Here is a 16,904-nt window from a genome sequence, read left to right on the forward strand (position 1 = left end):
AATTAAGAAGGAATACAGTTATGAATAAATGTTATACTCAGTGTTCTAGGATTCCAACATTCCCAAACTACCTCAGAAATATCTACATTAAGGGTTGGCAAACTATGGCCTGCAGTATAAATATGGCCAGTGGCTTGTTTCTGTAAATAAAGTTTTACTGGAACACAGGCATGCCCATTCATATTTCCTACAGCTATTTTCATGCTACAACAAGGGTTCAGTAGTTGAGACTAAGACCATATGGCCCACAAAGACTAAAATACTTACTCTCTGCCTCTTTACAGAAAGAAGTTTGCCAACTCCTAATCTATATATTTACTGGCATAAATATCTGGTAAGAAAATATCCAATGCTGTTTCAGAAAACTGTTGTTATGAATGGAATACTCTACATAAATGTGAGAAAAAGATATTAATACACACCTATGCAAAAATGATACCATTTAGATTTTTTAATTCCCTGACGTAATAAGTAATTTACAGTAACCTTAAAGTTCTGATATATACAAAAATAATATGTCTATTCTGAATAAAAAGGTCATATTTATAACAACATACATTTCACATTTCAGGAAATACACAGGACCAAAATAATAGTGTCAAATTCAACTCAGTTATATAAAACGCATTTTACAAATTAAAACAATTGTTTACTTTCAGACTTCCTAATAAATAAATTTAACAAACTAGATTTCACTTCTTTAAAATATCCACAGTATATAAACATTCTGAAGTTTTTCACTGAAAAAAATCTTAATATAATGTCTACATGTGAAACAACAAAAAAAAAAATCCAACATTCTGAATATTCAGGGCCAGAAAACCTGAGACTTAAAAAAATATGTCATTTTCTTATAAGAAATATCCATACACATTCTCACTATCACTGGCAAACATTTATCATATGCAAAATTCTACAGGTGAGTGTTTGCTCTGCCTCTGCAGTAAAAACCAGCATCCTTATACTGATGTACCTTTATGCTTTACATATGAACCCAAAACTGGCAGCTAAATGATTTTTTAAATACACCACATTCTATCTTCTTACTAGTTTACATTAGCTTCAAATCGCCAGTCCCAACACTTTAGCTTTTAATTTTTAGTTTCTCCAAGTTTCTCTGTTAAATAGTTTACTTAAATATACCAGGGGAGCTTCCTGGATAAATGAAGATTTTGACAAATCCTTTCATAACAAGACAAATCATACTGTAACGTGAACAGCTACCTCCAATTTACCACAGTTTTGTATTTTTTCCTCAACACTGTATCATAAAATTTCAAACATACAGAAAAATGGAAAGCCCTATACAGTGAGAAAGCCTACTTCTGCTTGGATCATTACTAAATGCAATACATCTTCAGTGACCACCTTTTCACAAGCCCCTTCCCACTAAAAAAAAATACCATTAAGCTAAATAATTAAAATTAAAATCTGGTTTCCAAATGCTTTTCCTATTCTACTAACTCTATACACAGTTATATTATGGGTATAATTTAGCCTCCTAAATTTTCAAATGTAAATGCTAATGTATATAAACCACAGTTCTTTGAGAAGTATTTAACATTAACTAAAATGATAAAACTTGGAAACAGACTCAAGAACTATTATCTTCTATGTATTTATACAATGCATAAAAGTAAACCAATGGGTGAACTTTGCAGTGTGTGAATTATCTCAATAAAGCTGCTATTAAAAAAAGTGAAATCAGTAACATTTGCTTTGGTTCAATCTTTTATATAAGAAAGGATTCCAATGACAGAATGTCATTCCTGATGGTACTAATATGGACTATTTAAACAAAATACACTTTGATAGAGATTATACACTAATGCAATCACTGGTGCTTTAGATTATTAAAGTGTTTCTAAATTTAGAAGAAACATATTGTTAGTTTCTTCATCCTCATTAAAATGTTTTGAACAGCTACCTGCATTAATATTGGGGAGGGAATAGAAAATGGGAAAGTTAACATTAGGAGAGTTTACCATCAGGGTAATATTGCTGGTTCATGCCTTCTGGAGGACCTTGTCCACCATGACTGTATTGGTCCCCATAATAGTCTTCCTGGCCTGAGTACTGCTGTGGTGGGCCTGAAAAACCACAACCAGTCAAGACATAAATAATTTGTTTTCTATGTCATCAAAGGCTTTCTTTTCTAACCTGATATTGTAAGAGATTATTTCTCACCTGTAGATGCTCTGGCAATTGAGATACTTTGAACTATTTTTATACACACACATCCATAAACACACAGCAACACCACGTTTCACAAAAATTATTACGACCATACATACAGGATCTAACAATACCAACTTAAAAAAACAAACACTAACTTCTTTAAAAAAGGTTCAAACTAGTAGAAAATTAATTTTCTTTTTGATGTTAGAGCAGTTTGGAATAAACTAGGGTTTGTTTCTGACCACATATTAAGTAACTTCTCAAAATTAAAATTGTATTTTCTGCTATACATTAGTGAGCTTTTGATATAAAATTTTATGATATAACCTCTTCCCAGAAAAAAATAAAAGGAAGCTGTGTAGCAGGAAGTTCCTATCCACTCCATGAACCTTTGTACCTACTATATCCACTACCTTTTAGAAAAAAATATGTAATAATAATAATAATAATAATAATACTAAAAATCAAGAAACACAAAGCCCTGAATTTGCCTATATGAAATGTTAATTAAAATGTAAAGCCTTTCAACTACACTTTTATTTATATTAAGCAGGAAATTTCCCAAATGTAATCTTACCCTGCTGAGGTGGTCTATAAGGAGGAATCTGCCTCTGACCCATCATATGATTGCCTTGGTTAACTTGACCCATCATTCCCATAGGAGGCTGCTGGCCTTGATAATGCTGCCCACCTCCCTGTGGCATATTGTATTGTTGAGAAGGAGGCTGCTGATGCATCATTGGAGCTGAAAAGAGACAAAATATTATGCACACAATTTTTTCACATATAATTTTAATACCTTAAGAGAAATACAAAAGTATTTTATCATATAATCCCCAAAATATGTAAGGTATTATAATGAAAACTGACTTCAAGAAAAATAAATCTTTCAGTTGAAGTTCACAAGCCAAAAATAATCTGCAAACGAGGGAAAACAACTAATACATGGTAGTTCATCTGAAATCCACTGAAGGAGTGTTCTAGTAATTTCTTTAAAAAACAAAGTGAATATAATATGTAAACATCCTGAATATATGCATTTTTCAAGATATGCTACATAATATTTATCTACACAATTCTCCTGGAAAAAACAGAATCTTTTTTTTTTTTTTAATTTTTTTTTCAATGTTTTTATTTACTTTTGAAGGAGAGAGAGACAGAGCATGAGCGGGGGAGGAGCAGAGAGAGAGGGAGACACAGAATTTGAAGCAGGCTCCAGGCTCTAAGCCGTCAGCACAGAGCCTGATGTGGGGCCCGAACCCACGAACTGTGAGATCATGACCTGAGCCGAAGTCAGACGCTCAACCGACTGAGCCACCCAGGCGCCCCAAATCTTTAAGCTATATAAGAAAATATACCACAACAAACTTCACAAAATCACACAGCAAAGCAGGGGTCAAACCAGATTAGGAAAGAAACCTAATCTCTGGACATCCCTTTTTCCCCCCCTTTTCAATTCCCACTCATTTCATTATATAATGGTAGATAGGGAAACGACACATTTATAAATACATTCATATTGGCGGATTTCATAAACTTTAATTTTAGGATTAATTTTTTTTTTAATTTTTTTTTTCAACGTTTTTTTTATTTATTTTTGGGACAGAGAGAGACAGAGCATGAACGGGGGAGGGGCAGAGAGAGAGGAAGACACAGAATCGGAAACAGGCTCCAGGCTCTGAGCCATCAGCCCAGAGCCCGACGCGGGGCTCGAACTCACGGACCGCGAGATCGTGACCTGGCTGAAGTCGGACGCTTAACCGACTGCGCCACCCAGGCGCCCCTAGGATTAATTTTTTAAAGGGTCTTCTTTCCCTTTTCCATCTATAAGATTTATAAATGAAAAAGGTCTTCCTGAAATCAAAGGGTTGTAGTGCTTCTTAGTAAGTACTAACACACACACAATCAAAAATACCTAGGCAGAAAACTGTAATAAGCCATAGAGTCAGGTATCAGAATTAGAGTGCCCAGGGGCACCTGGGTGGCTCAGTAGGTTAAGCATCCAACTTCGGTTCAAATCATGATCTCATGGATAGGGAGTGTGAGCCCCACGTTGGGCTCTGTGCTGATAGCTCAGAGCCTGGAGCCTGCTTTGGATTAGGAGGTAACTCCCTCTCTCTCTGCCCCTCCCCTACTCGTGCTCTCTCACCCTCTCTCTCAAAAATAAATAATAAACATGAAAAAAAAATCAAAACAACAAAAAAAAGAACTACAGCCTCCAAAGCAAGCAATATCCAGGTAGCCACACTACCACTGCTATAGTATCACATTGGCAACACTAAAAATATATCACGTGAAATAATCAACAATGGCCATAAAGTTCTGTGTTGCCACCTAACAATGTAAACAGCTCCTCAGAGGTTCACTGGGTCAAGTGATGGTATGGAGAACTCATCATTCTACCATCATAACCATTACTGTCTCAGAAGTACATATGAGTCATCCCCCAGTTTACTGCTTAAACAGCTATGTATTCCTCCTTTACTGACTCACGGACAATTTAAGGACAAAAGTAAAGGATTAGAGGCCTGAGAAAACTTGTACAGTAGAAATTACGCAGAACAGCCAAAAGTTCATCGTTTATTTAAATAAAAGTTAAAAACAAAACACAATTACCTCTTTAAACATATTACTAGCCTACAAAAGCAGCAACAACATTAGCAAAAAGAATTTAACTCTCTTCCACTTTGAAGACCTGTATTATCTAAAGTAATTTATCAGAGCTCTTTTTCTCCTATTTGCCATCTTTTGTTCTTCTACTTCGTTTCAAATTCCTCTTTCCCTCTAATTTTATCATAAATATAAGTCTTTCAAAGGTTACGCTAGGACTTTTCTTTCAACAAGGAAATAAACTCTTTATAGTAGGGATAAGATGGCTCGGTGGAGAATGGAAGGGAAGAGAACTTAACACTAAATGCACTTAACACTGCCAGACATACTTTCATATTTATTTCATGTAAACCACCAACAACTAACAGAGGTAGGGATCCTAATTTTCTAGTTTTTAGCTAAGGAATCCACAGATCAAGATAACCAACTGGGAACCAGACAAAACACAAGCTTGAAACTAGTTTAACTGAAGTTGTAATTTTTTAAATATATTTTGTATATAATAAAGTATTGAACACTAGCAGGTATAATCTAATAGGCAGTATGATTAGGCATTTCTGTAACTCATTTTCAGTAAATGAAGGTTTTGCTTTGACTCTCTTCTCCAACACTGATTAAAGGCTTCCTGTCTCACAGAAGGCAACTATAAAACTAATGCATATAGTATGCATTGGAACCAGAACTTCAAATAGAGGAGGAAGAAAGCAGAAACATCATAGCTGGGGGGAAATCCAAAAGGATATAATAACAAAAAAATTCTAAGCTTTGCTCTAAAGGAGAAAAGTAATCCAGCTTAAGCCCCAAATAGAAAAGACCATGGCACTTGTGCTTTATCTTTTGGGACTGTCAGCAGTTCCAATCCCAAAGAGCTCAATTACCACCACCGTTTTATTCTTTGTCACTTCCCTCCCTCCGAGGATCCTCCACATCAGTCAGGATCAAACCTAAAACCACAGAGAATGGAGGAGGATAGCATTGCTAAAACATGTTGTTTTTCATCTTTTTCCTTGAAGCCTTACCCATTAAAAAAAAAATTAGGACTTCAACTTTGATTGTTTAAGAATAGTATTATCTTCCATGTGACAATGAAATATGTTACACTGGCAAATGTCTATCATCCTTTGAGACAGTAATGGAAATGAGAGTTGAATCTCAAAAGTTTACACCAAAATTACTTGTAAAAATCTGTACTACAGAAGGAAGATTACAAAATGAGTCCATTATAACCATTTTCTACAATGACATCACACATTACTATATGGCTTAAAAGTTGTTCTTCATCTTTTAAATAAATCATTTTGACGCTAAGATGCGCAACAAAGTGTGATATTACATACACAAAGATCTTAATGTCTTAATTATCTACCATATGTTTTGTAAAAGTGTTTTAAGAGAACATATAACAAATGTTCATCACAATATTATTTCTTTCCATTCTGAGTTTCATATGTAACAGATATTCTATGGAAATAATGTGCTATATCTTAAACATATGTAAAATATTCCCAAATCACCACATTTTATGTCATTGGAATTCTTTGCTCCAATGAGATGGTTAATACTTAGTTTTATCTTAAGTTACTGGTCAAAAATTTTTTTAGAGTCAACTATAAAAATAACATTAGGTTTTCATTAATCTGTGAAAAATTTAAGATTATGTAATTTTTTTAAAAATTCTGTATACACACACATATATTCACATCATCAAATGGAAACCAATACACTAAAACTCTATAAATCATATAATTAACCTATGAACGATTTTAAATAAAGGTTAAATGTCAGCTAACAGTTAATGAGAACTTAGTACAGGCCAGGTACTAAGCTAAGAGCTTTATGTATACTATTTATTTTCCCAAACTCTATGAAACAGGTAATACTATCATCAACTTCACTTTACAGGTAAGAAAATTTAATTTAAGGTTTACAAGCATTTAGAATCTTACCTAGAGTTGCACAGCTAGTAAATGATGACAACTTTAAAGCCACTAAGTATATCTCCTCTCCAAAGTCAAATCATACTTCTCCCATGTGATATATCCCAGGATAACAGTTCTAGGTAACATTATCCATAATATACTATATCTATATATACACACACACTATAGTTTATAGATGTTACTATACTAATAATACACTAATAGTGTATCATATGTACTGATATACTGTAATATAAAAATCCTAAAATGCAAGAAGTTTCTTTACCCCACCTCTATCTATATGCTATAATAAGAATTAGACTATGAAATTGCTTAAGTAATGCCCTCCAAGCATATTTTCCTATTCATATTTCACCACATTTTACTACTGTTCTTAACTTTTCAATCTCAAACTAAACCATTTGTAGCTCTCATTTGAAGGTATTACTAACAGTTTATTTACAAGAAAAAAATTCCAGTATTCTAGCAAACTCAATTAGCTAACCCACTATCTATTAAATAACCATTTAAAATGAACGGAATTTTTTACATACCTACAATGTACATCTGTCCTCATCAAGTTTTCAATAGTTCATAAGGCATTTAGATATAATATCAAAGACAAAAGAACAGCCAAGTAACTAATAAAATCCCCCAAACTTAGTAAAGTCACTGTAACTAATACAAACTTAGCTGAGTTTCCTAGCAGCCAATGAAAAAAAACAGAAGCATGATAGATATCAGCTAGTAAAAAAAGTTCACTAAGAGATATAAACTTTTCCGTAACATGAAATTTTTAGAAATTTTCATGAAAGTATTAAAACATACTAGTATCAATAACTTTTGTTGCTGTTTCCTTAGTAACACAGACCATCCTTATATGCAGATCCTCATATTAACCATTTCTTAAAGCTGTGATTTTCGACCATGCGTGATTTTGTCCCCCAGGAGACATTTTAGGTGGTCACAACTGCTATGAGTGGTGGTGCTCCTGCCACCTAGTGGAGACAGGACAGATCTACTGCTAAATATCGCAACAAGGCATAGGATAGGCCTCCACACAAATTATGCAGCTCAAAATGTCAACAGTGTTGAGTCAAAAAACCCTGGATTCTCAAGAGCATAATTGTAAATCATAGGCATCTCTACAAACTAGTCTGGGAATGAGAGTATGCATTTAGCTTTCTGGTGATTGAAAGTTAGAAAAGGGATGTATTGTTGCTTAATAAATCCAGAAAAATAAAGCATTAGGCAATTTCTTAAGAGTTGGACCTCATACATAGTTTTGACTTTACTATAAATAAAATTAATTCAAAAACAAAGTCAGTGCTAAACATCTATCATAATCGACTGAAAGGAACTCTAACAAGCCCAAGTAGAAAGCCATGGAGATGCGCTACATTAGAACATATAGTTTTGTGTCACTTAGCATGAAAGTTGGAAAATTACAAACCATTTGGCACATATGAGATTATTCTGCCCAGAAAAATTCTGAGGGAATAAATAAGCATGACTTAGAATATCTGTTAAAATTTAATCTCTAAAATTTATTCCTAGAGATTCTGGTTTAGCAGGCATGGGATAGGGCACACAAATCTTTTTTTTTTAACAACTACCCCAGGTGATTCCAATCCATGTAGTCTTAGGACCACATGATGAGATAAGAGTTCTAAGAGAAAGAATAACCAATCATCCACTTCGACCATAAAAGAAGCTGGATTATGGTTCATATAAAGTGCTTAAATTGGGGGGCGCCTGGGTGGTTCAGTCAGTTGGGCATCCAACTTCGGCTCAGGTCATGATCTCACAGTCTGTGAGTTCGAGCCCCGCGTCGGGCTCTGTGCTGACAGCTCAGAGCCTGAAGCCTGTTTCAGATTCTGTGTCTCCCTCTCTCTCTGACCCTCCCCCGTTCGTGCTCTCTCTCTGTCTCAAAAATAAATAAACATTAAAAGAAAAATTTTTTAATGTTTAAATTGGAGTAAGATTGCATCTCATAGGGTACTTAAGGTGTTAGCTATAAAAAGAATCATAAGGAATTCGTGTTATAAATACATCAAAACTCATCAAATGATACAGTTAAGATCTATGCATTTCACTGCACATACATGTTACCTTAAAAAGACTATTTTAAAAATAAGTAAAATTTTACAATGTTAAGTCCTAATGATATGCAGACTAAAGTGTTCACGAGTAAAGTATACTGATATCTGCAGATTACTGTGAAATGCATTTTGAAAAATAAGACACAATTGATGGATTAGTAGATGGACAGACAATAAACAAATTTAGTAAAATACTAACTGTAGAATGCAGGTGGCAACTATACAGATACAATCCTTCAAGTGTCCTGCATGTTTGAATTTTATGTAAAAAAATATTGGGAGAAAATTTAAAAATTAATCCTAGGAGAATATATAAAGACTTCTCAAAATTCAGCAGTAAAAAACCAAACAATCCAACTAGAACATAGGCAAAAGACATGAAGAGACTTCACTGAAGAGGACATACAGATGGCAAATAAGCATACAAAAAAGATGTTCAGTATCAGCAGCCATTAGGGAAATGCAAATTAAGACCACAATGAGATATCACTTCACATTTTTAGAACAGCTAAGATTAAAAAAAAAAATATGTTGACAATACCAAATGTTGACAAGAATTCGGAGAAAGCAGACCTCTCAGGGCACTTAGGTGGCTCAGTTAGTTAAGCATCCGACTCTTGGTTTCAGTTCAAGTCATGATCCTAGGGTCCTGGGATTGAGCCCAGTGCCAGGCTCTGTGCTGGGTGTGGAGCCTGCTTGGGATTCTCTCCCTCCCTCTCCTTCTGCCCCTTCCTCACTTGTGCATACACATATGCTCCCTCTCTCTCAAAAATAAAAAATAAAAATGAAAGAAAGAAAAAAGAAGAAGCAGACCTCTTATACGTTGCTGGGGGGGCAACGTTAAAATGGTACAGCTACTTTAGTGATCTGTTTGGCAGTTTCTGAAAAAAACTAAACGTATACCTATATGACCCAGCAATTGCACTGCTGATATCTATCCCAAAAAAGGGAAAACTTTTGTGCAAATAAAAACACGAAATTGTACACAATTGTACATCACACCTTTACATAAAAAGCCAAAAATTGGAAACTACTAAAATATCCCTCAAGGGTTAAACAAACCAGTATATCCATACCATGGAAGTCTAACTCAGCAATACCAACATATGAACAACTGATACATGCAACAACTTGGAAAAATATTAATTAGGTTGAGTGAAAAAAGTTAATCTCTAAAGGCCTCATACTGTGTGATTCCATTTATATAACATTCTGAAAATGACAAAAGTATAAAAATGAAAGCGTAACAGTGGTTGCGAGGGATTAGAGATGGCTTGGGGTAAGACACATAGGCTCTCTCTGTATTACCTTTGTAACTTCCTATAAACCTGTAATTAATTCAAAATAAAGTTTAAAAAAATGCATCATTGGGGCACCTGGGTAGATCAGTCAGTTAAGTGTTCGACTCTTAATTTCAGCACAGGTCATGATCTCCTGGTTCATGGGATTGAGCCCCATGTCCGGCTCTGTGCTGACTGCAGGGAGACCACTTGGGATTCTCTCTCTCCCCCTCCCTCTTTGCTCCTCTCCTGCTCACACATGCTCTCTCAAAAGTAAATAAACATAAAAAAAAAAAAATCTTTAAATAAAAAATGTAATGAAACTGAGTTTATAATCTATTGAAGAAACTCATCTGGATTTTGTCCCCTAAACCCAAAAGGTTTCAGTAAACTGATGGTCATCTGTTTTATCTGACAGTAACTGACACTTCTTTATTTGGTTCATTTCTGGAATGACAGTTGATGGATGACAATAGCACAGAGAAGAATGCTAGCTTTCTAATTTGTTATGACATGAGGAAACCTAGCTTATCTATCGGTCAACAAATAGGACGAAGTAGTGAACAAGACACGCTCCTGACTTCATAGAACTTAAGAGTCTAGGAAAAAATAATTAAACAGATGCTACAAATAATTATGTAATTACAAATACTCAAACAAACGTCTGCTACAAAGAGCCTAAGTACAGTCTACCTACTATACCTAGGTGGACTGTACCTTGTCTGTAAAGTAACTTAAAACTTGTAGAGTAAGACTGTAGGTGATTTTTAGACTTTACTCTTTTCTGTATTTTCCAGATATTTCATATTAAATATTATTTTCATAACCAGAAAAATGTCATCATTGAGGAAAAAATTACAACCTTGAAAAACTCATCCAAGACAGCAATAGTGATCAAATTATAAACAAATATCTAATATAATCTGAACTATGATATAATTGCTGCATACACCTGAAACGGAACAGAAGCCTCAATATTAAGCAATATTACATAGATTTACCAATTTTAACAGTGAAGAGAGATGAGTGTACACACAATTCTCACATATTCAAATCAACTAGAAGTCAAACATGCCATTTCCATGGGATACAATATTTGAAATAATGTCTTCATTTGTAAATTTTCTGTGTTGCATTTGGAAGGAAAAAAGTTGTAGCGTTTTTTCATATTGAAGATTTATTATATTTGTTACATTTTGGGGATTTGTACAGCTCCTGAACCTGGGTAGGGACTTCGGGTCATACTCAGAAGAACTACATACTGTAGACTAAGATTAACAACTTGGGTAATCAAATCTACATAATGCAGCCCCAATATAACCTCTGAACACTGAGGCTTAGGTGAACTCCCCTGGCTGGCAATACTCTGTGCATATTGTTACACATTGGGACCAGGAGAGCAATGCAACCTGACTCCCATGGAAAGAGACACTCCATGTTTGGTACCTCTTCTGGACTTTTCCCTATGCACTTTTTCCCTTGGTTGATGTTAATAATAATAAACCATAATTCTTCAGTGTAACAGTTTTCAGTGAGTATTGTGCATCTTTCCAGTAAATTTCTGAACCCGAGAGTGCTTAAGGGAACCCCAGAACTTGCAGTCAGTGTCACAAGTGAGGCCAGTCTTAGGAACCATTCCCTATAACTTTGCAGTCGGCTAACTTCTCAGAGGTAGCATCTTTTTTACAACTTGGCCAACTGTCATCTTCCTTTCTAAGTCCAGGTCAGCTTCCAACATTTTATCCTTTCTATTTTCAATGTTATGAAATGTCTCCAAGAATTTCAACAGGAAGTATTTTGTCAGTCTTACCTTCTTTGGGACAGCTTCGTTCTTTTCATCACAACCAGTACTCTCACGTTATCAATGAGTTCACCTTCACTAAAGTACTTGCAGTGCACATCTAGAGTCTCTCAAATGGCAGTAGTGTCAACATTCCCAGTCAGCAATTTCTTCTCTAACTTTATTTACAAAGGATTTGGATTTCATTTCCAGCAGTATTACTTCTCATTTCCCTACTACACTTCTATCTTTCATAAAATATCATGAAGGTTTATAACTCGGAACCAAGGAAGCAATACAGCTATATACTCTGCTTTATGTGCATAAACTGATAAATACACAGCGATCAATTACTGGCAGCATCTAAAAGTGACATGAATAGTCACTGATTATGACAGTCATCTATTATTTATGCAGTGATTCGTAAACTGAAGAGACAGAAGCTAAGTTTGTACTTCATACAAGGGCTCACAGTTCATCTACCATAACTGAAATCTGAACCATGCTGTTGGGTAAAAGGTGTCATTTAACCAAACTGTGGCAACTCAAATTCATGCATACCAGAACTGCACAAACAAGGCCTGCCTAGATTTCTACAGGACGTGTTTTCTCATGCAGGGACTGAAGATAATCATAGTACTACTACCTCAAGGATATTGTGAGGATTAAATTGGATACATACATACCTGGCACTCGCTGAATATTAGTTCCTATTTTTGATCAGTAATATGCACCCCCCCAAAAAAAATACTATTGTTACCACTTGTGTTATACTTGTGAAACACTTGTGTTAACCAAAATCAAATCAGTTTCTTTACTGTAGGACTTCTGAGACGTTTTAACACACTAGCAAGCAGGCAGAGTCCTCCAAAGCATTTTAGCAATAATTATTACCTAAGTCTATCTGGACCAGAATTTAACAAATGCTGAACAAAAGGCCTGACATAATTAATAAATAACTACATATTTCCACAAAAGTAACATTACCATTTCAGAATCCTATTACTAGAACAAGTCATTTTAAAAAGTTAAATTCCTAGTGTTCTAAAACTTCCAAAATGTTTTATATATAATAAATAAAGGGTGACTAGCCTTAATCTATAAAGAACTCCTTCAAATTAGTAATAAGTAGACAAATCACAGAATATAGAACACAATAGGCAATTCACAGAAAAAATGCAAATAGCAAATGCTATGGGCTGAATATATGTGCCTCTCAAATATTTTAAGTATTTATGTATCTTATCTAACAATTTTATTTCTAAACTTCATTCTACTAAATTCTTGTTTAAGTACATAAAGATCTATATACAAAAATGTTTGTTCCAGAAGTAGTTATAACAGTAAAAGACTAGAAGCATTATCAAAAGGGTATACGGTGGGGCGACTAGGTGGCTCAGTCAATTAAGCATCTAACTCCTGGTTTTGGTTCAAGTCACGATCTCATGGTTTATAAGATTGAGCCGCACGTCACAGGGCTCTGCACTGACAGCATGGAGACTGCTTGGGATTCTCTCTTTCCCTCTCTCTGCCCCTTCCCAACTTGCACTTTCTCTCAAATAATTAAAAAAAAAAAAATCAACCAATAAAACCATCCATATTTTAAAAAAGGGGGGGGGATATGGTTTAATTAAATAAATTGTTAGATCCATATCATGAATGCTATTTTTAAAATGAGGTAGATCTACAAATACTGATAATAAAGAGGTGCAAAGAAATATACTACTATGATCACATATACAATTAAGTGCTAGGCTCATCTCAAGCACATCTGCTTGGTATAGCTCTTATCAGACAATAATCCACAATATAATAAGATAAATATAACACTCCCAGCTATGATAATACATATTCTTTGTCCTTCATATTTACATAATAAAAGTACTGAGATAAAAATTTCCCACTACTCTAACATCAAGCCTCCAGATTAGACCATTATCATTTGTAACTTATTACCTAAGTGAATCAGGACTTTATTAATATTATTCAAACAAAACTAAAACCAGAAATAAATTGATGTGCCTAAAAGAGACAACTGATAAACTTATCTCAATTTTTTTGTTGTTGTTATTAAAAAAATACTTTTTAGGGGCACCTGGGTGGCTCAGTCAGTTAAGCATCCAACTCTTGATTTCATGATCTCACAGTTTGTGATTTCGAGCCCGTGTCAGGCGCTGCCTTTGACAGCACGGAGCCTGCTTGTGATTCTTTCTCTCTCCCTCTCTCTCTGCCCCTCCCCCCCACTCACACTCTCCCTCTCTCTCTCAAAATAGGTATTTTTTAAAAAAGCTTTTTATTCTGACCAACTAATTTCATACAAATTATGCAAACAATTCTGAATCAGAATTTGTATATGCATCGTTTCACTTCACCTTCCTTATTAAGTAATTTCATCAAAGGTCCCACATACAATAATCTACTGGGCCAAGATTTGGATCCAAGTCTAAAGAATTATACACACAGAACTTGTGAAATACATGTTTTAGCAAAAAGTAATCTGTGAAAACTCTTTATATTTGAATGTGTAATTACTAAAATGATGTTAAATGAGAAAAAACTACAAATATTAATGCCTGGGAATAAAAACTGCAGATTCTATCAAATGTAACTGTTGGTCACTTTCAGAAAGCATTGTTATTCTAACTTGACTTTTAATACTCTAATGAACGTACCACTTGTTTTATTAAAGAAATATCTTTAAAGTACTAACTCTGTATTTCCAGGTCAGCATGTAACATTTGGGTTTACTTCCTATTCACTGAAGAAACAGATCTTGCATGCCTACTTTGAGGCATTGTTCTAGGAACTAGAACAAAACAGATACACTTCCTCCATTTTTTTTTTTTTTAATTCCAGTGAATTCAAGTATTTGAATTCCAGTGAAGTTTATGCTGTATATAGGAGTAAGCAGATCTAATTATGTAAGAGGATGGTGATTTACTTTGAATACAAGTCTTATTCTTAAAGTTCAAAGTAATAATCCCTGAACTTTTATCTGGATAATAGTGAAAATAACACAGGAAAGTTTATGCTGGATTGACTACAACATTTTGCCACCAGTATAAGAAACAACTTAAAAAGTTCCTAAACTTTTCATTTTATCTGGAAGTAGTAGACCCTCTAAGAGAACATGGAGAAAAATACTGTGCTATAGTAATAAACTTAGTTGCTAAATTAAAAAATATTTCAGTCTTCTCAATTCACAGATATGTATAAAACTACAAATCAACTACAAATCACCAATACCAATGCCATTATTACACATGCATTTTTTTAAGTAAAAAAAAACATTAACTGCTGAATTTTCTTTTACTAACCATGAACACAGTAATATACGATTAGTAAATTTAATGGGGTCAACTTTTTGTGTAGCTTTTTGAAAAGACATATTTTGTGTGGTTGGTCTGCAAGTTTTAGTTATAACAGTCTTTGTGCTGATTTGATTTAATTTTTCAGTAAAACATTTAAAAGCTAAAAACAGCTTTTAAAGAACTAATGAAGCTCAAAAGATTCTACAATTTCATTCCTAGAGATAGTACTTTTATTGTAACACTAGTACACAATGTGCCTTATTACACTAGAGCTAATAGTATAAATTAACAGAATACTTCTCTGCTTTTTTAAACAATCACAATGATAAATTGTAAATGTCTATCTGTTCTTTGTATTAATTTCCATCAGACTACTAAATTACAATGACAACATTTTTAGACAAGTTACTTCCCCCCCACCTTAATTTCATTTTCAAAGCTGAGAGAGAAAGAAGGAAGGGAAGAAAAAGGGAAAAACAAAAGTCACTTCAAAACTATCAGAATAAATGCATCTAGACTTTGATCTGTAACGTTCTGTTTAGAAAACTACTACCACATTATCAGTTAAAGCTCCCAAATATGTCACTTAAATAATAATTAATGTAATAATAATTGCCTTTTAATTATTGTTTTAAAATAAAAATTCTCCGCATTAGTCTTTTTCCATTTTTTTGTCATTTGACAGAAGTTTAATGTAAGAAATCCCACAAATGTTTCTTTTCCTTGACTAATTAACCCCATTGTTTAAAAAATGGTAAGTAGATTTAACAGTTTTTCTAAGATCTCTTGATACAGAAATATGTATGTAGAAATACAGGGATAGCCAAAAGATTTCGATATTTTGATTTTAACTCAAAGAACAGCTAGTAATAGCTCAACAAATGTTAAAGAGTTCTGAAAGTTAAATTGTTTCCTCTTATAGGATTTTGATGTTTTCTAAGCATTTCTCAAAGAACTGTTTAAAAAGTGGTCCCCTCTGATTTCTTCCACCTATTTATCAAAACAAAACTTTTAATGTAAAACATGAAGCCTACTTTTAAAGCTAAGAAAATGTTTTATATGCAATGAATATTAAAACTTTAAATAAAACTCATATAAAATTTTTTTTCATCCAATAGATATCATAGAATTAAAATGTCGTACAAGGAACTCATAATTAAGAAAGTAGATATTCCTGCAAGCTCATATAACTTTCTTTTTTTGGCAACTGTAATTTTCTTTGGTATTCTTTGTATATGAAATATCAAAATTTAACCGATAAGTTTATTTGTCCTGAAGAGACTTTTAAAATACTGAAAAGTTCCTCACAGATTTCCATCGTATTGTTTTTTGAAAAATAACTTTTCTTTCTTTAAGTCAGATCCCTACACAGAAAACAGACTATACAGAAAATGACTAGTAAGAAATTAATAAATTATGCAAACAAAGCAAAAAGCAATAGAACTACTATAGTAGAAAGAAAAACTATACATTAGTAATACAAATACAAAACGCGACATTTTTAAAAATAGTTGGTCCCAGATGCCTGGGAGGCTCAGTCGTTAAGCATCTGACTTTGGCTCAGGTCATGATCTCACAGTTCATGAGTTGGGGTGACCTCCAGCCCTGCTTCGAGTAAAACATGAGCTCCGGGCAAGCCCCGTTTCTTTCTTTCTTTCTCTTTCTCTCTCTCTCTGCCCCTTGCTCACTTGTGCCTTCTCTGTCTCAAAAAAATAAATAAAAGG

General features: G+C 33.9%; 1 protein-coding gene across 6 annotated transcripts in view; it reads right to left on the minus strand.

The window, feature by feature from the left end:
* The window catches only part of SS18 (SS18 subunit of BAF chromatin remodeling complex), an 88,937-nt gene that overhangs the window by 25,253 nt on the left and 46,780 nt on the right, over positions 1-16,904 (minus strand). For all 6 annotated transcript variants that reach the window (XM_047827640.1, XM_047827642.1, XM_047827643.1 and 3 more), the window contains 2 exons: positions 2,756-2,923; positions 1,986-2,090 (listed from right to left, as the gene is read on the minus strand). In XM_047827640.1, coding sequence (XP_047683596.1) covers positions 1,986-2,090; positions 2,756-2,923 — 273 coding nt within the window. The remainder of the gene's footprint in view (positions 1-1,985; positions 2,091-2,755; positions 2,924-16,904) is intronic.

This window comes from Prionailurus viverrinus, chromosome D3, assembly GCF_022837055.1.
Source record: "Prionailurus viverrinus isolate Anna chromosome D3, UM_Priviv_1.0, whole genome shotgun sequence".
Classification (NCBI taxonomy): domain Eukaryota; kingdom Metazoa; phylum Chordata; class Mammalia; order Carnivora; family Felidae; genus Prionailurus; species Prionailurus viverrinus.